We start from the raw sequence: 20,723 nt of genomic DNA, 5'->3' as shown, positions 1-20,723 counted from the left end.
GCTGTCACGGCAACCTTCCACCAACCCCCCACCTTTCTAGGCCAGCCTTTGCATGGTGTCCAGGATGCTTGCTTGCTTCTGATTCACAAACCCTTCTTGTTTCTTACAATTTAATTTAAAATATTTTTATTATGCAATATTTTAAACATCCTGAAAAGCACAGAAAATAATATAAACGACACCCATGTGCCTACCACCAGATTTAGCAGATGTTAACATTTCGCCTTATTTGCTTCAGCTCTCTCTCTTTTCTTTATTTTTAAAGAAAGAAAATGTTAAAGATACAACCAAAGCTTACCCCCTCCCACACCCTCTCCCTTCCTCTCCCCTCCTTCCCTACAGGCAGCTGCTCTCCGGACAGACCACACCCGGTCCCCTCTGTGTCCCCAAACACATTTCTGTGGCAGCACTCATGCTGTAAAAATGACTTATTAGCGTGGCCCTTGCCTCCCTTGAAGGTAGTAACCCCATGTCACATTCCCCTTCATGTATCTCTTGTGACACGGGGCTTGCCATACAGTGAGCCTTAAAAACATTTTTGCTGGCCGGACAGATGCCTGGCCCAAATATCATAGGCACCGAGAAAAGAATTGTTGAATGAGTAATTGTGAATATTCTGGAAATACTTACTGAGCTACAGTGACCAGGTGACCTGGTGTCGCACCGTCTCCTGGTTGCCTGATGAGATGCCGTCCTTTCCGGTTTCAATGTGCCGTTTCTGGGTGGCACACCAGCATCCCTGCAGCCTGTGGGCTGTGAAAACCCAGTCCGTCCTGCTGGGAAGCAAAGGACCTGCTGTTCTGATTGTCCAGAAGCCTTCAGCAGCTTGTAATTTCATGGTTCTTAAAATCATGAATCAGGACTGTGGGGAAACCCAAAATCCATCACTCTACGCAGCCAAGTGCTGACCGGAGCCGTTGCAGCGCTGTTCACAGCTGTAACGTACAATGCGAACATACCGTTAATTAGAACGACTGGCGAAGTCATCTGGTCCATCCCCCGTCCTGTAGGCAAGGCCACGCCCACACGGTTTTGCCCAGAAAACCTGCCTGGTTTGTGTGGCCTTTGAAGAATTGCACCCCTGGAAAGTGCCTTTTTCCGTCAAACCTGCACCCGCTGTGCATTGGTAGAAATCTGTTTCTTCCTGGTCTGTTCAAGTTTAAATCGCTATTTAAATCAATAGTGAACACCTATGCTGGTGCTGGGGGACCAGCTAAGCTCAGTGTGGCATCTGCCCACATGGCACTCCTGCACTGAAGGAGTGTCACTGGACAGTGAACAGTGCAGCAAGGGATCTGGCCTGACCCACCTGGGGTGTGCAAGGGCTCCTTTGACAGTCTCCTGCCCCAGGCTCCTTCCAGTGCTTTCCTCATGGGGCAGCCATGGTGATCCTCGCAGGTTGTCAGTCTGGTTGTCACTTGTTGCTAGCACCTGTGTCCATCATGGACCCTCAGGAAGCAGATGCCTCCCTTAGGGTTTTAACTGAGGGTTAGTGAACAGTCCATTCACAGGTGTGCTTAGGTTAGGGGAACAAGTACAGGAAAGTGAGGCATCTGGGAACCACCAGCAGCAGGGAGCCATCACCCACCCCTTCGGCTTGAGGTTAGAGAGGATGGGAGAAGTTTCTGGAAGCTAGAGAGAGCTATGGCTCTGGGAGAGGGGGCACCAGGCAGGAGCTATCTATGGCTGTGAGTTGAAGGATCAAGGACTCAACCACAGCCGCTATCCCAGCCCAACAAGAAGGCCGTGAAGAGAAAGAAATTCTTGAACTTCTCTCTCCTGTCACCTCCTGGTGCTTCCTGTTGACCAAATTCACTGGAAGCTGGAGGGCATGGGAACCCAGGTGAAGGGGATAGCCTGCAGAAACCTACCTGCCAGGGCACTGAGCAGGGCAGAGAGCAGCAGACACCAGATCTGGGGGTGCAGATTGTGACGAGCCAGCCCAGATGGTGAAATGATTGCTTGGTCTCATGATCAAGATGAAAAGCGCTAACACGCCATCAAGGCCCTGCGACGCCTGGCCCCCAGTGACCTTTTGAGCATCCGACTCTTCACTGTCTGGGCTCAGACCACCCCAGCCTCGTCTTTCACAGTCAGGCATTGAACATGCAGTGCCCACTGCCTGCAGGGCCCTCCCCTCAGCTCTTCCTCTGGCTCCTACTCAGCCTCCGATCCCATTGTAATAATCACTTCTTCAGAGAGGCCCTCCTGGGGTCTCCCTGTCCATATCAGGTCCTTCTGTTGTTTTGTCTGTACCCCATTCACTTTCTTTGTCTTTATAAGTTAATTTGTAAGTTTGTTTAGTATGCCTCTCTTCCTGGATTATAAAGCCCTGGAGGCCAGGGACTACTGTATCCCCAGCGTCCAAGAGAGCATCCCAGAAATGCTCGTCTCAAATAGATGCAGGAATGTTACACTGCCCCCTTTGTCACGTTGGGGGAGGGTGGGGGCTTGCGAGTCAGAACCCAAGCAAGCCTTACACTGTGTTTGGGTTCCATGGAATATGTTTTAGTTAGGAATCTCATTATTTAAAAATTATCCTACGGTGGGAAGAGAAGCATTAGGAAATCTCTCCTAACGCAGTACTCATAAGGTGAGGTTTTTGTGGAGGATGAATACAATCCTCTAAGAAAATCTTAGCAAGCTGACTGCTCACTCATTTCCAGCAACTCATACTGCTTTTAATCATCATCATGTAAACAGCATAGCTTGTGGTGTCTCCACCACCCTTTAACATCTTCCAGCCAGTGTCGCGCTCCCCTGCCCCTGGGTGGTGACTCTGGGAGGGGCCGTAGCCTCTCTGCCTGACTTCCTGACTGTAGAAATCGGCTGCTCTGTAGCCACTGGAGTCTCCACTCAGTTTGGTCATTGGAACAACACATCTGAGATACTCATCAAATCTCCAGATTTGACTTCTCAGCAAATTCTCCCACCTCCCAGCTCAGGGCTGCTCCTTCTCACCTCTCCTCTGTTCCATGTTGACCTGTTTCTGGCCTGTCGAGGGTTGGAGCACGAGGAGGAAATGGGAGGCAGGGGAGTGTCCCTGGGACTGTGACCACAGCTGACTGCGAATTCTCTGGGCTCCCTGTCCACCCTCCTGGTCCCCCAGGCTCCTCTTGACTACAGGCTCACCTCAGAGGCCCCTGCTGCCAGCGAGAGTGGGTGCAGAGATGATGGTGTTCGCCACCCAGCTTTCTCCAAAGATGTTCCTTCCAGCAGCTCCCTCTGTAGTTTGCGTAGGGGGTAAGAAGGTTCATTGGTTTGGCAGAACAGGTTTTAGATTATTTCCTTTTTACTTTCTCATCCATTCGCTATTTTCATTTCTGTCACCACGGCACCTCGGTCAAAACTGAAGTAGGAAGGGTGCCTTCTAACCTCTCATTACAATGAATTTTCAAAATAACCCACGTAGAGAAGATTTACAAAGTATGTTAAACAATGTCACACAAATGTTTGAAAGAAGTAAATCACATAAATGTCCTGTATCAGTCAGATGTTCCGATAATAATGGTATTTAACAAACCACCCCAAAACTCAAGTGGCTCACAGACATTAACATGTCTCTCTGGCCCACACATCCACAGGTCTGACTGGCCTTGGCTCCCGGCCACGGATTGGGTCCAGATCTGCTACAGGTGTCCCTCATCCTTCTGGGGCCCCCATGGGGCATGTTTAGCTCCCGGAGAAGGCAGGAGCGCAGGAGGCATGCCTTGCTTGAAAACCATTGGCTAAATCAAGTTACCCAGGATCAGTAGGGTGGGGACGTACCTCCCCTCAAAGGTGGAGAGGGAGGAGTGAGTGTTTGCCAAACTGTAACCTACCACATAGTTTGTATGTATGTAAGATGAGAATAACCGAAATGGAACAGCGGTAGGAGAATTCTTCTTTGAACAGCAGTGGATGTTCTAACAGTGGATGTTCTAACAGCAGTGGATGTTCTAGGAAGTAAAAAAAATGCATATCCACGCCCTAAGGCTGTCGAAAGTTTCCAGTCTAGCCAGCAACTTACTAGTTAGACGTAACTATTTCCATTCCTACAAAGCACACTCCTGTATCTGATTGCATGTTTTCTTTCTGAAGGGAATCTCAAGTGCCTTTCTTTCTACCATCTATTTCTCCCTCCTCAGTATGGCTGTGACCCGATCCAAAGATGCTCCTGCTTTTGGTCCCCCCATCCCCAGTGGAACCACATTCCGCAAGTCTGATGTCTTCAGAGACTTCTTGCTGGCCAAGGTGATTAATGCCGAGAACGCTGCACACAAGTCTGACAAATTCCACACCATGGCCACCAGGACCCGCCAGGAGTACCTCAAGGACCTGGCTGAAAACTGTGTCTCTAACACACCCATTGACTCCACTGGCAAATTTAACCTCATCTCCCTGACCTCCAAGAAGAAGGAAAAGACAAAAGCACGGGCAGGCGCTGAGCAGCACAGCGCAGGCGCCATTGCCTGGAGGGTGGCGGCCCAGGACTATGCCCAGGGGGTAGAAATTGACTGCATTTTGGGGATTTCCAATGAGTTTGTGGTGCTCCTGGACCTTCGCACCAAGGAGGTGGTGTTCAACTGCTACTGTGGGGATGTCATCGGCTGGACCCCAGACTCCTCCACTCTCAAAATCTTCTATGGGCGAGGGGACCACATCTTCGTGCAGTCCACAGAAGGCTCTGTGGACGACATAAGGGAAATCGTCCAGAGACTGAAGGTAAGGGAGAGAGCTCGGCAGTGGTACAGCACTTCTGTGGTTTGGCCCAGGCCTTAGGGAACCACCCCCCCCCCCCCCCACTCCCACCCCAGCCCAGTCAGTCAGGCCAGGACACTAACTGGCCCCAAGAGAACCAGAATTGCCACTTACACACTAGGGGGGCTTGTGGGCCCTGCACCCTGGGTTCTTTTCTAGGGAAGGTTTGGGCCAGGGATCCAAGGCTCTCCATTGTCATCACCTTGGGAAGACAGAGATGTATTTATTCACTCTAGAAGTTGATAGGAGATACAAGTTTATGCTTACATTCAAAATGTAAGGGTACTTTGGGGAAGAATTAAAATAGAATGAAAAGCTTCCAGGCCACTAAAGGATAGGGCATAAGCAGGGACCTGGGGAGAACATGAGAAAGCACAGTACAGGAAACAAACAAACAAAATTATATAGCGGGAATAAGTCCACATCAGTAATCACGATAAACCTGAGTGGCTTAACTTCCTCTGTTAAAAGACGAAGGTTCACAGTCTGGGTGAATTCTTACCCTAAACTCCTGGTAGACCTCTCCGACTCAGACTGGTGGTCAAAGCAAGAGTGACAGATTTCAAGTCGGGTGACAGCTAGGTTGGTGAAGGCTTGAAGCACTGTGGTGAGAAGTACTCGGGCCACATCTGAGCTCTGTGAAAGGGAAGGCTGTAGTCAGCAGTGGGCTCTTGGTGGGTTTAACAGGAGGGCGGGTCGTGCATGTGAAATAGGGAAGGGTGCGTAACGTGGGACCCGGGTTCTAGAGTCAGAAGGCCTGGCTTCAAGTCCTGGCACTGCCACTGGCCAGCCGTGCGACCTTGAGCCAAGTTCTTAACTGCTGTGTGACTCAATTTCCCCATCTGAAAAATGGGAACAAAAATTACCATACGTCATGTGAAAGTTTTAAGGATTGGATGAGTTATGCTGCCCAGACAAGCTTGCCTGACTTGGTGGGCTGTGACCTCCAGATCCCACCATGTTCACCCTTCTGGGCCTTTGCACTGTCTCATTAAATTCAGGCTGCATTGATAAGGCCCTGCCCTCAGCTTTCCTCAGCCCAAAATTCATGCTTAGCTTTAGGTAACAACATTAGTTTTTGGTAGCAACACGGATGTGGGGTCGGAGACCCAGGGCCTCCATCTGTTTTATTCACTTGCATATGTCCCATGCCTCCATCAGGACTGCCTGGCACGTAGTAGGTGTTCAGTAAATACTAATTGGTTGGCTAGTTGAATAAGTTTAATTGAACCCTGAGTCTGTGCTAATAAGCATTTTACGTGCGTGATCTCACAGTCTTTCACCACCCCATGGAGTGTAGGTACTGTTCGTGTCTCCACTTGACAAGATGAGGAAATTGAGGCTCAGAGAGGTATAGATACTCACATAAGGTCATGCAGCCAGCAGATGGCAGACTGGGATCTGAATCCAGGTTTTCCTGACTCCAGAACCTATCTGTGCCCAAACTCGAGACTGGTAGCTTATCGGCATCTCCACCCAGGTGTCTCTAAGCCCCTGAAACATGTGCAAGAGCAAACTCCTGGTTTTCCTCCCCTGCCCCCCAGAATTTTCCTGTTAACATAAAGGGCAAGTCCATTGCTCCATTTGTCGAAGTCAAAAGCCTTGGCATCAGCCTTGCTGTTCTCTTCCTCTCACACCCACATCCCGTCTGGCTCCGGTGGGCAGTCTCCAGCCACCCCGCCCCTTCCACAGCCTCCCCCAGCCTCTCCTGGACTCTGCAGTCACCTCCTCCCTGTCTCCCTCGCCTCCACCCTTGCTTCCCTATGTTCTGTCCTCAGTAAGGCAGTCCCAAGGGGTCTGGTCCCATCACTGCTATGCTCAGAACCGTCTGCCCACCCTAGGTGAAAGCCAGAGTCCTTGCAGTAAGTAGCATGTGAGACCCCGCGTGATCTGGCATCCTGTCGCTCTCTCTGCCCTGGATACACAGACCTTTGCTGCTTCCCGAGTATGCTAGGCAGGCAACCAGCCTTTCCACTGCCCGCACTCTCTCGCTGGAGCACTTTAGTCACGTGTCATCTTATCAGGGAGGCCTCATATGTAAAATCGCAACCCCCCACCCCGACTGAGCATATTCCACCCACTTACCCTGCTTTAATTTTCTCCATGGCACTTACCACCACACAAAGTGTATTTGTGTATTTGTTGTTCACTGCGCTGTCCTTAGCACTCAAGCCCGTATGCAGGAGACGCTCAGTGAACTTGTACTGAACGCATGGGTGCATCACTACCCTATGGTAATAGCAAGAGCAAACATTTGTGGAGGGCTGTCCGACCCTGCTCAGTGCCTGGCACGACTTGGCATTTTCTTCTTACAAAAACCTGGTGAAGGGGGCGCCTGGGTGGCGCAGTCGGTTAAGCGTCCGACTTCAGCCAGGTCACGATCTCGCGGTCCGTGAGTTCGAGCCCCGCGTCAGGCTCTGGGCTGGCAGCTCGGAGCCTGGAGCCTGTTTCCGATTCTGTGTCTCCCTCTCTCTCTGCCCCTCCCCCGTTCATGCTCTGTCTCTCTCTGTCCCAAAAATAAATAAAAAATGTTGAAAAAAAAAAAAAAAAAAAAAAAAAAAACCTGGTGAGGGAGATACCATTATCATCCCCACTTCACGGATGAGGAATCTGGAACCCAGAGAGAGTTAAGTACCTGGGTTCTTTAACACGAGAGGATGCTTCCTCCCCAGATCCTGACAGCAGCTCACGTTTCTTGTGCAGTGACCGTGCCAGGCACCGCGCCAGGTTACACATTTTACCCACATCCTCTCTGTGCCACTCCGTCCCACACCCACCCCCGAGCCTACTGTTGGCGCAGTGTTTTGCAGCCCGTTACCGCAGCCCTCCTCACAATCTCAGTGCCCCAAAGCCCACTGAGGAACCAGGTGGCCAGGAAGTGATGACGTAAGCCATCTTCTGCGAAGGGACAAGCCCATCTTAAGTGACTCATGATGGCAAATCTGTCTGCTGCGCAGAGCCCTCCAGGGCAAGGAGTCCCTGCCCTCCCCAGCAGAGCCAGGAGTCAGACATCCTTCATTTGTTAAGTTATGCCCCTGTCTCTGAGCCGGACAGTGCTGGGACACAGCAGTGACCATGATGGGCCGTGGCCGCCCTCCCGGGACTCCCATCTGAGGCAGATACCGAACAAGGAGTTACAAGTGCCGAGAGGTTAAAGAGGAAATATTGAGGATGCCAGGGAACCTATCATGGGGAGAGGTCTCAAGCCCACAGGTTGGATGTAGCCCCCAGACATACTCAGTTGGTTACCAAAGCTTAGCATTCGGAAGACTTCATAGAAGTGTGTCTTTCCGGGGGATCTGGCTGTGCTGGACGTGCATTTGCACAGGTCAGCCGAGGCAAGGCCATAAGTGCCTGCTTCAGATGGGGCACAAGTGCAGCATTTAGCCACATTCCACCAACTTGCGTCTCGTGTCCACTGCCCACCGAGTACCCCAGCTTGTGAGCCTGGGATGGGGGGCTCCCTGAGGAAATAACTTTTAAACCGAGATCAGAACAAGAAGTAGGAATCGTCCTGGTGAAGAATGAGGGGGAAATAAAAAAAGGGGGCAGCAGGGAATACAGCGTGGAAGGTAAAAGCAAGAGTTAAAAAGTCAGGTCTGTACAGGTCTTAACATCTGAAAGATAAGCAAAGCAGTTGTACCTGCTTCACAAGTGAGATATTGGTGAAATTGGGCATATGAAGGGCTTAATCAGTGCCTGGCACACACAGATCAGTCCCCAGGAAGATGAACTTTAAAAAGGCAGGGTTGGCCTGGCAGAGGGTCCTCTGAACAGGTATGTGTTTGGTCTCGTAAGGTGTTCCCTGTGCCGTGGGGCCTTTCTAGAATCTTGTAAACGTCAGGAATGCTTCTGTTCTTCAGGTGGGGCTTCCTTTGGTTTGTGAGAAAAGCAAAGGGGACAGAATTGTCAGACATTTAAGAGAGCAGGGGTGCCTGGGAGGCTCAGTTGGTTAAGCATCTGACTCGTGACTTTGGCTCAGGTCATGATCTCACATTTTGTTACTTCAAGCCCCGCATCGGGCTCTGTGCTGACAGTGCCGCTTGGGATTCTCTGTCTTTCTCTCTGTGTCTTTCTCAAAATAAATTAACTTTAAAAAAAAAAAAAGGTTTGGGGCGCCTGGGTGGTGCAGTCGGCCAAGTGTCCAGCTCAGGTCATGATCTCACAGTTCATGGGATCTAGCCCCTCACTGGGATTTCTGCTGTCAGAGCAGAACCTGCTTCGGATCATCTGTCTCCCTCTCTCTCTGCCCCTCCCAACCCTCTGAAAAATAAATAAACATTAAAAAAAAAACAAAAAAAAAAACGGGTTTTAAGAGACAGCAGCTACAGAGTTCAGTTACCGGCTCTCTCCTCTCTCTCCAAAATGATCGAAAACAACTGTAGTGGGTCGCTACAGGCTGACCTGCTAAAAGAGACTGAGAGATCCAATGGCCAAAACAAGGCGGGAGTTTCTTTCTCTTGTAGTTAATGCCCAGGCTGCTCAAGGTGGCAGGGACAGCTCAGGGACTTACACCCCTTTTGTCTTGTGACACCTCATTTTCCTTCTGTATCGGTTGGTATGACTCCATATCCCCGTTCCTGTCTGTGGGGAGGCAGAAGGCGTGAGTGTGGAGGGCAAGCAATTTTATTCTGAAGAGCACAACCTAGAAATTCTATCACTTCCACTCCTGTCCTGTTGGCCAAAACCAAGTCATATGTCCATACCTAGCTGCGAGAGAAGCTGAGACATGGGGGGCCTCAGCCGGGTGGCTGTGCGCCCGTCCAAATCTGTTTTGCCGTGGGAGGTCTTGGTACTGAAAGGAGGAAGGGAAGAGTGGAGAATGGACGGCAGTGAGCAGCCTCACTGAAGCCTCTGAGGAAGGTCAGGCCCTCCCCACCCCCTCCTGGCCTGGTGTGGCCTAATTGGTCAGGGGCACAGACACACCAGACGTTTCTCTGTAACTCACAACCAGATTCTGTGGACACAAGGGTGACTGCTTCAAGGAGAAGAATTTTAACTCCCCAAGCAGAAGTCACGGGCTAGGATGAAGTCAGTCACAACTTTCTCTTCTGATGCACTGAACACCAGGCTTTCCTCTGCAACCGGTTTTTTAAACTTTTTAACTATGGAAAATGTCAAACATACACCAAAGTAAAGAGACTCACCTAGCGAACTCCTGGGCCTTCACCAGTTTTCCGCGATTATCAGCCAGCCCGTGGCCAGTCTTGTTTCTTCCTTCCCTCCCTTCCCTTACACCTGATTATTTCAAAACAAATCCTAGACATCCTATCATATCATCTGTACACATTTCAGCATTTATCCTGAAAACACACAGACCCCCCAAAAACAACTGTCTTGTCATTGTCACACATAAAGAAGGAACAATAATTCTTTCTTGTCACATGAACAAGTTGGACTGTGAAATCAATTACTGGGTCTCAATCAAGAATTTTTGAGGACAGGATAGGAAAGAAGACAGAGTATCGCAGTCCATCCCAGTAAGTAAGGATAAGTAGTCCTTTGTGAGGTGTTGCCCCAGTGCTACATTTGTCCCCCACTTTCCAAATTCTCCCCATCTGCGTCAAATGTGGTTATGTCTTCAGGTGAGGCCTTTCCCGTCCACACTCTTCATTTCCTGCTACCTACACTCAGGAATGTGATCGATTTGGATTGCAAGGAATATTTGTGGGTTAACGCACGTGTGAATGCATAGACTGGTTTGTGACATACAACCTGCTTAGTGTGCATAGTGGCCAGAAAAAGTGTGAAAGCCATTGTTGTAACAAGTACGTTCAAATACCATAACTTCTAGCCAGGGAATGGCTTCTCACAGGCAATTTGAACTATTACACGTTCTCTTTCCTTAATGCAGTTTTAGGAGAGGGCAGACAGATCTCGATGTGACTTGTTTAATAGCCGTAGCCGTGGCTTGTTAGATTCTTTTCTCCTAAGAAGAGGAGAGAATCCCTAAGGACATGCTGAAGGGCTGAGGTCCTCTTCCGCGGGTCCTCCTGTTTACAGTATACAATATCATGGCAAAAACCACACACGGATGAAGCAAGGCCTTGTGTGGTCTGGTCAGGTCCAGGCTGGAGGACGGTCTGAGGAGGAGATTGGGAAGGGGTTTGTGGCTCTGAGAATGAGGAAGTAAAGAATATGGCACGAGCCCCCACCCAGAAAAGATCCCAGGATCTCTGGTCGGTTGCTCCTCTGGCGTACTTTGTTCAGAGTCACTGTGTCAGGATAAAATAGTTGTGGCTTAGAACAACAAAGGTTTGGGAGGGAGGGGAGGGGAGGTGATGGGCATTGAAGAGGGCATCTTTTGGGATGAGTACTGGGTGTTGTATGGAAACCAATTTGACAATAAATTTCATATATTAAAAAAAAAAAAAATAGAACAACAAAGGTTTATCTGTTGCTCACACTACATGTCCGTCTTGGGTTCACCAGAGATCTCTGCTCCACATTGTTCTAACTCTGGAACTCTAGCTGACCAAACAGCCATTATCTGGAATAATCCTGGTAGCTGTGGTAGCTGTGGTAGAGGGGAAAGGCCTACGGGGCGGGGGGGGGGGGGGGGGGGGGTGTCTCACTCTAGCAAGTAAATGCCCCAACCTAAATGACATGACAGTTCCACTCACAACTCAAGTTGTGACCAAAACAAGTCCCAGAGCCCACCCACCCCAAGGGGCCAAGAAGTATAATACTGCCATAGCTGGGAAGGAGGGAGACCAGGGGCCTTTGGAATACATGGCTGGCTCCTGACTGCCACCATCTCTGCAAGCTAATAAGCCATATAGTTGCATATCCACGTTTCGTCTTCAGAAGTCAGGGGTCCAGGCTGAGACTAGGTAGGTGTTTGTGCTCCTGTACCCTGGCATCACCTGGGAGAGATGGGAGTCAGCAGGGTCTTTGGCCCCAAAGCGGGGAAATCTGTACAGGGATCGTCCAGAGCTGGCCCCCAAACAGCTTCTGAAGGTAGATCCTACCTGTCGCCTACAGGTCATGACCAACGGCTGGGAGACGGTGGACATGACCCTGCGGCGGAACGGGCTCGGGCAGCTGGGCTTCCACGTGAAGTATGATGGGACAGTGGCCGAGGTGGAGGACTACGGGTTTGCCTGGCAGGCCGGCCTCCGGCAAGGTAGCCGACTGGTGGAGATCTGCAAGGTGGCCGTGGTCACACTGACCCACGATCAGATGATCGACCTCCTGCGCACCTCTGTCACTGTCAAGGTGGTCATCATCCCGCCTTTCGACGACGGCACGCCCCGGAGGTAAGGGCATCTGCCCTGTAAGGTGGGAGCCAGGTGGGGGTTGGCAGCTTCCAGAGAGCCCACGTGTGCCCCCGCCCCAGTACTGTCACTCGAGGGCGTTTCTCAGGAGGAAGAGCCACGACGGCAACCAGGTGAGAGTCCGTAACTATCAAGCACATACTGCGTGCCAGTTACGGTTGAAGCTCTGCAAATGCGTACTGTCCCATTTAATGTCTGTAACAGCCCCACGAGGTGGGCACTCTCATCAGTTCCATTTTGTAGATGATGCACACAGCGTGAAAAGTAGCTTGCCCCGAGGCCACACTGTACTGGGTTCACTCCTTCAACACATATTTATTGCGCCCCGAGTATGTGCAAGCTCCATTCAAAGCTGGGGATACAGCAGTAACGAGACAGAGCGCCTGCTCCCTAGAAGTTTGTGTTCTAGAGGGAGGGACAGGCAGTAATTAAATAGATATAATGCAGGACCAGGCAGTAATAAGGCTTAAGAAGAAAACTAAAGCAGAGTAAATAAAGGGCCTGCCCCATGGTGGGAGAACTGCTTACATTATCAGGGAGGGCTACTGGGTGAGGCAGCCTTGTGGTCTTCTCTGGGCCAGGGGGTCCCAGACAGAGTGTGGACAGAGGCTCCAAAGTGTGAGTGTGAGTGTGTGTGACACATCTGTCCGTGCAGCACGGAGAGACCAGTGTGGCTGGAACAGGGGTGAGAGGTGGGGGCAACCTTTGGGGGAGCTTATGGTCACAGTGACAGGCTCAGGTTTTACTCCACGGAAAGTGGGAAGATAGCGGAGAGTTTGGGTTTTTTTTTTACTGGAACACTTCAAACATATTAAAAGTGTACTGAGCCCCGTTTCAACACTAAGCAACGTGTGGCCAGTTTTGGGTTTTCTTTTTTTTCAATCTCTGTACCTCTCTATCTTGGATTATTTGAACCCCTATCTTGGATCATTTGAATCCATCCCAATGTTTAGAATGTATCTCTACTCAATAAGCACCTCTAAAAAATTATGATGATGCTTAAAAATTTTAACAGTAAGTCAGTATCAATTACCCATCTGTGTTTACCTTTCTGTTGTATCAGAGAGATCTTTTTTAAAAATAATTGTTTTGTTGGGGCACCTGGCTGGCTCAGTCAGTTAAGTATCTGACTCTTGATTTCGGCTCAGGTCATGATCTCACAGTCCCCGTGTGGGGCTCAGCACAGAGCCTTCTTAAGATACTCTCTCTCCCTCTCTGTCTGCCACTCTCCCCCTAAAATTAAAAAAAGAAAAATGTTTTTAGAAGAGTTGTTTTGTTAATCAGGCTCCTCCTGTTGTATGTGGTTGATGGGTGTCTTTAGGCTCTCTTAACCTATAAGCTTCTCCTTCCTCTTTTCTATTCCCCTTGCAGTTTAGTTTGGGAAGAAGCCAGGTTACTTGTCCTTCAGAGTTTCTCACTTCCTGGATTTAGCTGCTTGCATCCCTCTGATGTCCTTTACCCTGTTTCTCTAGCACATGAATTTCCTGTAAACTGGAGTTTGATGTAGAAGCTTGATCCAATTCCGGTTAAATTTCTTTTGGTAACACCACTTCCTAGGTGTGTGTCTGTCAAGAGGCACCACGTGTCTGGTTGGCCCTCCGTGAGTGACCCTAAGGGCAGTCGGAGGGTTTAGATGGTAGCAGCTGACCCGTCATTATGCATTGTCCCCCTCAGCAGCTCTTCGACATGATTGCCTAGATCAGTTATTTTGTCACGCATCACATGGTACCGAGTGGTATTCTCAATTCCATCATTCCTCCTTCATTTATTGACTGAAATTTTTCTAAAAAGAATGTCCCTTCTGTAACTATTTGGTTACTCTGAGGTGTAATTTATTATATGGAAAAGGCAAGGTAAATGCAGCTTTCAGAATAATGAGTTGGTACCCTAGCAACCTCCAGAGGTGACCGGAGACAGAAAGAGAGAGAGAGAAAATCACTACCTTCCAAGGGCTGGAAACACAGTTGCACAGGAGACAGTCAAGGCCTTGGCCCTCATAGAGCTACCGAATGGATCAGGGGAGGCAGACGATAAACAAGTAAGCAAATAAGATGATTTCACATAGCAGAGGGGGAGGCAGTTGAGCATAGTGGGGAAGGCAGGCTCTACGGTGAGATTACCTAGGTTTGAATCTTAGCTCTGCCCCGTAGTGACTGTCGCCCTGGGCTAGTGGCCTCTTACCCTGTGCCTCGGTTTCTTCATTTGTAAAATGAGGACAGTAATAGGTCCTTTCCCCAAAGGCAGTTGGGAAGTTGGAGAAAAGCTTTGTAAAGCACAGAGAACAGCCCTTGGCCTGTAGGAGGTGCTCTAGAGACACCAGCTGGGAGATACTGGGTGTGAGGAAGTAAAGAGCGCTGCCTGACTTTGGACAGGGTGGTCAGGGAAGGCCTGAAGGTGAGATGGAGCCAGAAGAAAGGCCTTGCAGGGGGGAGTGGCCATTACAAAAGTGAGGACAAAGGCCCTCGGCTTGTTGACAGACCAGAAAGGGGGTCAGGAGCAGAGTGAGCCAAAGGGGAGGTGAGATGAGGGGGCCCTGAGGGCTACATACATGTGACCTCACAGGGCTGGCGTCATCCTCTTTTTACAGACGAGCAAGCTGAGTCCCAGAGTGGACCCGTCGCTTGCGCAGGGTTGTACCGCTACTAAGTGGCCGACAAACCTCAATCCAGGTGTCCCGGCCCCGCCGTGTTCCACCGCCTCAGAACGCTGTGCGCATGCCCAGGGGTGGTGGCTCCATCCGCCCCTTCTCGCTTGCCCTGACCTTGGTAGGGGGCAGTTCTGGGCACGGCGAAATCCTTCAGCCAAGGGCTTGGCCTCCCCTCTCCCACCTCCCCAGCCTCCCCAGTCTCCCGGCCTTGGGACTCCAGTCTAACCCCAGGCGTCCCCTTCTCTCAGCCCTCTTGTGGCGCCTTGGCCCGGCCACACCCACGCCGGGCTCTGCAGGGGCAAGTCGAGCCAAAGTAAGTCCGCAGGCGAGCTCCCCAGCAGACTCCCCCCCCCCCCCCCGCCTTGCTTTGCACCCACACCCATGCCCACACGTGTGCACACGGTAAGCCAGCCCGCCTGCCGGACGACTCCAAAACTGGAGGTGCGCGAGAGGCCACACAGACTCCCTGGACCTGCAGGTAGGGGCCAACTGAAGCAAAAGTGAAAGTCTGCAAGTTCCTTCTCCAGCTTTGGGGAGGCTTTGGGGAGACCAGGCCAGGGAGGGCATGACCAGACAGATGAGCCCCGCTCCCTGCCCTCATTAGGAGAGCTGTCAGCCTGCCGCCTTTATAAGGCAGCCACAGAAACAGAATGTCCTGTTTGCAAGGGCAGGTGTGGGCTGAGACTTGTGTGGTTTTTGTTGTTCTTCAAATGCAGAGGTGACTAGCTGACCTCATTTGCAGAGCTGATAATCCCAACTTGGGGGTCTGTCCAGCCTCTTGCTGCAGCCCTGGCCTCTTCTGGCTCAAATGGCGAGATAAGCTCTGAGGGGAGACGCACAGGGATGGGCAGAGGTGCTGTCCCTGCCACCAGCCAGGCTCAGCATGGTGTGCATCTGGACCCCATGCTCTTCAGACACTGAATAAGGTAGAGTGAGTCATCCACACACTCCCAGGCCACAGGACGGGTTCTTGAGTGATCCCAGCACCACTGGCCACAGCTGAGCCGGGCCGGGTAGCTGTGAGAACGTCCCACAGCCTAATGAGATGGTCATGTTGATCTTGGGCGCTTGCACAGGCTCAGGAGGGATGTTCTCATCTCACTTTTCTCTGTCACTTCCTGATGGGGAAGGCAATCTGGGATGCTTTTATCCCCTTTAGTTAGACTCAGGAGCTCCAGTCAGGGGGTTAGAAACTCCTCCCTGAGAAGGAAAATTGAAACCACACAAGTAAGTAAGAGAGGGAAGAAAGGAGTCCCCGTGGCCTCCAGCAACTAGGCTGTTGGGAATTGAGGACAAGGAGGCAGTGAGGACAGAGGTCTGTGAGCCTGGGGGCGGTCCTCTCTCAGATGCCTCCTGCATGTGGCTGAGGTTGGAACACGGTGTTTAGTGCAACACTATTGGTCAAGCACAAGACTAGAAGCAACCTAAATATCTAACCATAGAGGACCAGCTAAGTAAATCCTAGGGCATCCGTGTGATGCAATAGTATTTGATTGTTTAAAGGAAATAAAGTGAATTTGTTTGTGCTGAGAGGGCCTGGTAAGAAATAGTAATTGGGGGGGCGCCTGGGTGGCGCAGTCGGTTAAGCGTCCGACTTCAGCCAGGTCACGATCTCGCGGCCCGTGAGTTCGAGCCCCGCGTCAGGCTCTGGGCTGATGGCTCGGAGCCTGGAGCCTGTTTCCGATTCTGTGTCTCCCTCTCTCTCTGCCCCTCCCCCGTTCATGCTCTGTCTCTCTCTGTCCCAAAAATAAATAAAAAATGTTGAAAGACTTAAAAAAAAAAAAAAAAAAAAAAAAAAGAAATAGTAATTGGGGGGGCAAGGAGGGAGGGGGGAGCAAGATGATATTTGGAGTTAAGTGTGCTATTCTTTTTATTTCTATTTTACTTATTTTTTTTAATTGTTTTTAATGTTTGTTTATTTTTGAAACAGAGAGAGACAGAGCATGAGCAGGGGAGGGTCAGAGAGAGAGGGAGACACAGAACCTGAAACAGGCTCCGGGCTCCGAGCTGTCAGCACAGAGCCCGACACGGGGCTCGAACTCACGGACCGTGAGATCATGACCTGAGCTGAAGTCGGACGCTCAACCGACTGAGCCACCCAGGCGCCCCGATTTCTATTTTAAATACTGTTTGCATAGGATCTCTCTGCATAGATATACCTGCATAGAATATTTCCGAAAGAACAGACAAGAAACTGGAAGCTGTGGTTGCTTCTGGTGGGTGAAACTGGAGAACAGGGATAAGGGACAGGAAATGGCATTTTATCTCACTTTAATCTTTAAAAACAGTTCAATAAGTAGGGGCGCCTGGGTGGCTCAGTCAGTTGAGTGTCCAACTCTTGGTTTCAGCTTAGGTCACGATCTCACAGTTCATGAGATCGAGCCCCATGTCAGGCTTCACATTGACAGCACAGAGTCTGCTTGGGCTTCTCTCTCTGCCCCTTCTGCCCCTTCTCTGCCTGCACAAGCGTGCGCGCTCTCTCTCTCTCTCTGAAAATAAATAAATAACCTTAAAAAATACAATTCAAAAACCAAATCAACGAAGTGGTTTCTCAAACTTTTCCATGTGTCAAAATCCTCTTTGACAACTTGGTAAAATGCAAATCCCTGGGCCCCACCTCAAGGAAGATTCTGATTCAGGTGAGCAGAGATGAGACCCAGGTATCTGCATTCCTCTGCTGAGTTCTCAGGGTGGTTTAGGTGCTGGTAGTTCTCAGGCCGGTGGGGAACAATTTGTTCCAGAGCCCCCAGGGAGGTGTGGTTGGACTTGAGAAGATGGAAAGGACACTCACCTCTGAGCCTGTGGGAACAGCAGACAGATTGGCCACAGAATCGGCTGGAGGAGGCAACAGCATCAAATCCTGTTTATTAGGCATGTGGCACATGCCATACTTTCTCCTAATGTTCTAGAATGCTTGCAGCCACCACCATCTTACAGATGAGGAAACTGAGGTTCTGAGAAGGAAATCGTTCGCCCAAGGCCACGCAAGCTGTAAGTGGCAGGGCTGGGATCTGAACTGGCCATCTGTCCCAGAATCCCTGGCTCCCCACCGCCCTGTGCTGCCTTCAAGATTATTGGATAATGTTTCCCTCTCTGAGATCATGCCCAAGGACTCCTCGCCAAAGGCCAGGCTGTCAGTAACTGGGAGAGAAGTCACGGACCCAAGAAATCCACTCATTGGTTCCCACACCACTCTTCAGTGGGCCAATGTGCATCGGCGTTAAAGTTGTGGCCTTTGGAATCAACTTAACTGTATTTAAATCCAATTTCCACCTCTTACTGGCAGTGTGACCTCGAACAGGTTACTTAACTTCTCTCTAAAGTGCGGTGCAGTGATCAGGATTCTGGTTCCCAACAACAGAACCAACTCAAACTTTGTGAAGCAAAACAAAGCCTTTACTGGCTTCTGTACCCTGACAAACCAGGAGACAGAGCAAGATCTAGATGGGGCCAGATGCAGGGTCTCGGACACCCTCACCAGGAATCTTCATCACCTATCTCCTTTTCTGTCACTGTCATTCTCAGGCCATCTCCCACTTGGTGGGAACAAAGATGACCCACCCTTCTTCACAGCTTCAGCTTAGGACTCCCCAGTGCAGCAGCCCCAGTGAACTAGATCCTTCCCCCAGGAGTTCCAAAAACCATTCCAGAGTTGATGTTGTCTCCGTGTAAGGCACATAACAGTCCTGTGCCAGTCGTGGTGTCCAGAGGGAGAGGAGTTTCTGATTGGCCAGGCCCGGGTGACATTCTCATACCCGGAGCCGAGAAGTGCACGCAGACGTGCTCTCAGGAGAAGAGGTGTGAAAGCTGGGCCGGCCAGAGCAGCTGTGTGCGCTGCAGCACCGTGATGGTACCCTCGTCCGCCTCCACCCGGGCCTGGCATTTCTACGGGTTCTGCTGAACATTTGTATTGCTGTCACTCCTCATGTGGTGCCTGGTGAGGCATTGGTGTCAGGAGCTAATGTTCCTAAAGAACACGGCGTGCTGGGCCCAGGTGCCAGAGCACCTACTCGGGTCACCTTTTGAAGACTCCCTAGCAGCCACGTCCTGAGCCCCCAGCCACCAAATCCACCAGATCTCTTGCCAGCCCTGAAAGTTCCCTCTAGAGGACTCAGGAGAGCCACAGAGGATCAGCTCGATGAGGGCACGAGAGCTTCCGGGCTCCTCCAGGCTCAGCTCCCACAGCTGTTGGGAGGTGGATTTCGCGAGCGCAGCCCCCTCCTTGGGCTCAGAGCCCCCTCCTGTGCCGCACTGCAGCAGCGGTGGAGAATGCCAGCCCAGCCTGCGGATCTCCCCGCCTCGAGCCAGGAGCACCGCAGTTTGCATGCCAGCCTGGTCTGGGGGGAGTCACAGGCCGTTCTGCATCTATTTCAAGGTTCTGGATTTCGTGGCTTTTTTTTTTCAATCACCCTGCAAAGTAGGTCACCTGCTCCTCTTCCAGCTGCCTTTGAGCTTCTTTGGAACAAGGCAGATACTATCCTTTGATTCTGAGGGCATCCGCCTTTCTGGCCCCGAGGACTGCTGTGGGGGAAGGGGGTGGGTGCTGAGCCATTCCATGGAGGACATTGGCCCACTTGAGGCCTGGGTGAGGGAGAAGGGTGAGGAAGGAAGGCAAAGAGAGTGTGAGGAGAGGAGATGAGGAAGAGAGGGCCAAGCGGTCAGAGCCTGGGTGTTGGGCCCTGTCCTGACTTCTCCGAGCTGCTAAGTTTCAGATCAATTTAAACGGTATCTCCTCGGCCTTTAAAACAGGCCTTCATGGTTCAGATTTGGCCAGGAAACCCACCCCAGTGTGACGAGACGGCAGCCTCTCCTGGGCAACAGGCAAGCGTGCTGGTGGGCTGGGGCCCTTCGGAGTAACCGTGTTTTTCTTCCCAGGGGCTGGCTGGAGACCTATGACATGAATACCTCGGAGCCGAAGACGGAGCCAGAGAGCATGACCCCCGGGGGCCGGCCCCCCTACCGTAGCAACGCTCCCTGGCAGTGGAGCGGGCCCGCCTCCCACAACTCTCTACCCGCCTCTAAGTGGGCCAGCCCCAGCACCCCCGGCCATGCCCAATCCCTGAGCCGGCCCCCGAAGCAGACCCCCATGGTCCCCTTCCGGGAGCCCCAGCCCCTGCACAGCAAGAGGTAAGGGCTAAAGAGGGGCGCCACCCTGTCTCCCTCCCGTCTAGCTCCTCTGTGCTTTGCCCTTTTCTCTCTCCTACCCCTTTTTTCCAGTCTCCTTCTCCCCTCAGTCTTTCTCTCCTTCTCCTCCTTCTGCCTCCCTCCCTTCCTTCCCTTAAATTTTCATTACGAGCCTCTTGTGTGAGGGCCCGGTGCTGGGGAGCTCCATGTCGGAGGCTGGATATCCATCAGACCATGTATGATTAAAACTATATATTTTTTAAAAGATCAAGGGACTGAGAAGCACGAAATTCAGGGTAGTGATTGCTTCCTGGGGGAGGCAGGGAAGTGGAAAGCAGGCCTGTGTTGGTGCCATTCTAGTTCTTGGGTTGGGTGATAGCTTTAGGAGTTGGGTTTTATTATGATGGTGGATACCTTGCAGATAAATTATTTCGAATGTAGTGTATATTTAAAAATAAAGAGGGGTGCCTGGGTGGCTCAGTCGGTTGGGCGTCCGACTTCGGCTCAGGTCATGATCTTGCAGTCTGTGAGTTCGAGCCCCGCGTCGGGCTCTGGGCTGACAGCTCAGAGCCTGGAGCCTGTTTCGGATTCTGTGTCTCCCTCTCTCTCAGACCCTCCCCTGCTCATGCTGTGTCTCTCTCTGTCTCAAAAATAAATAAATGTTAAAAAAAAAAAAATTTTTTTTTTAAATAAAGAAAATTTTCCAAGAAGTGAAGGAATCCAGCTTGCAGAGGGGCATCTTGCTTCCGCAGCCTGTCAGGCCTCCGTCAGGGCTGTGGAAGCTGACCACTGCATCTGTAGTGGGAGAGGGAAGGCGGGGGTATCCTGGTCTCCCACCACCCTCAGGGATGGTTCAGCAGCCGTCCCTCCATCCTGATAGGAGGGTGGCAGATGAAGCCGATGGGATGTGGTTGGACCTGAGGGAAAGGTCTGGC

At 51.2% G+C, this 20,723-nt stretch overlaps 1 protein-coding gene across 6 annotated transcripts in view; it reads left to right on the top strand.

Annotated features, from left to right (window-relative positions):
- SIPA1L3 (signal induced proliferation associated 1 like 3) overlaps positions 1-20,723 on the top strand; it is a 239,627-nt gene that overhangs the window by 160,470 nt on the left and 58,434 nt on the right. For all 6 annotated transcript variants that reach the window (XM_058707345.1, XM_058707339.1, XM_058707340.1 and 3 more), the window contains 3 exons: positions 4,128-4,704; positions 11,725-11,999; positions 19,540-19,791. In XM_058707345.1, coding sequence (XP_058563328.1) covers positions 4,128-4,704; positions 11,725-11,999; positions 19,540-19,791 — 1,104 coding nt within the window. The remainder of the gene's footprint in view (positions 1-4,127; positions 4,705-11,724; positions 12,000-19,539; positions 19,792-20,723) is intronic.

This window comes from Neofelis nebulosa, chromosome 17 (assembly GCF_028018385.1).
Source record: "Neofelis nebulosa isolate mNeoNeb1 chromosome 17, mNeoNeb1.pri, whole genome shotgun sequence".
NCBI lineage: Eukaryota > Metazoa > Chordata > Mammalia > Carnivora > Felidae > Neofelis > Neofelis nebulosa.
The sequence above is the reverse complement of the archived record's forward strand: the minus strand, read 5'-3'. Positions and strand labels throughout refer to the sequence as shown.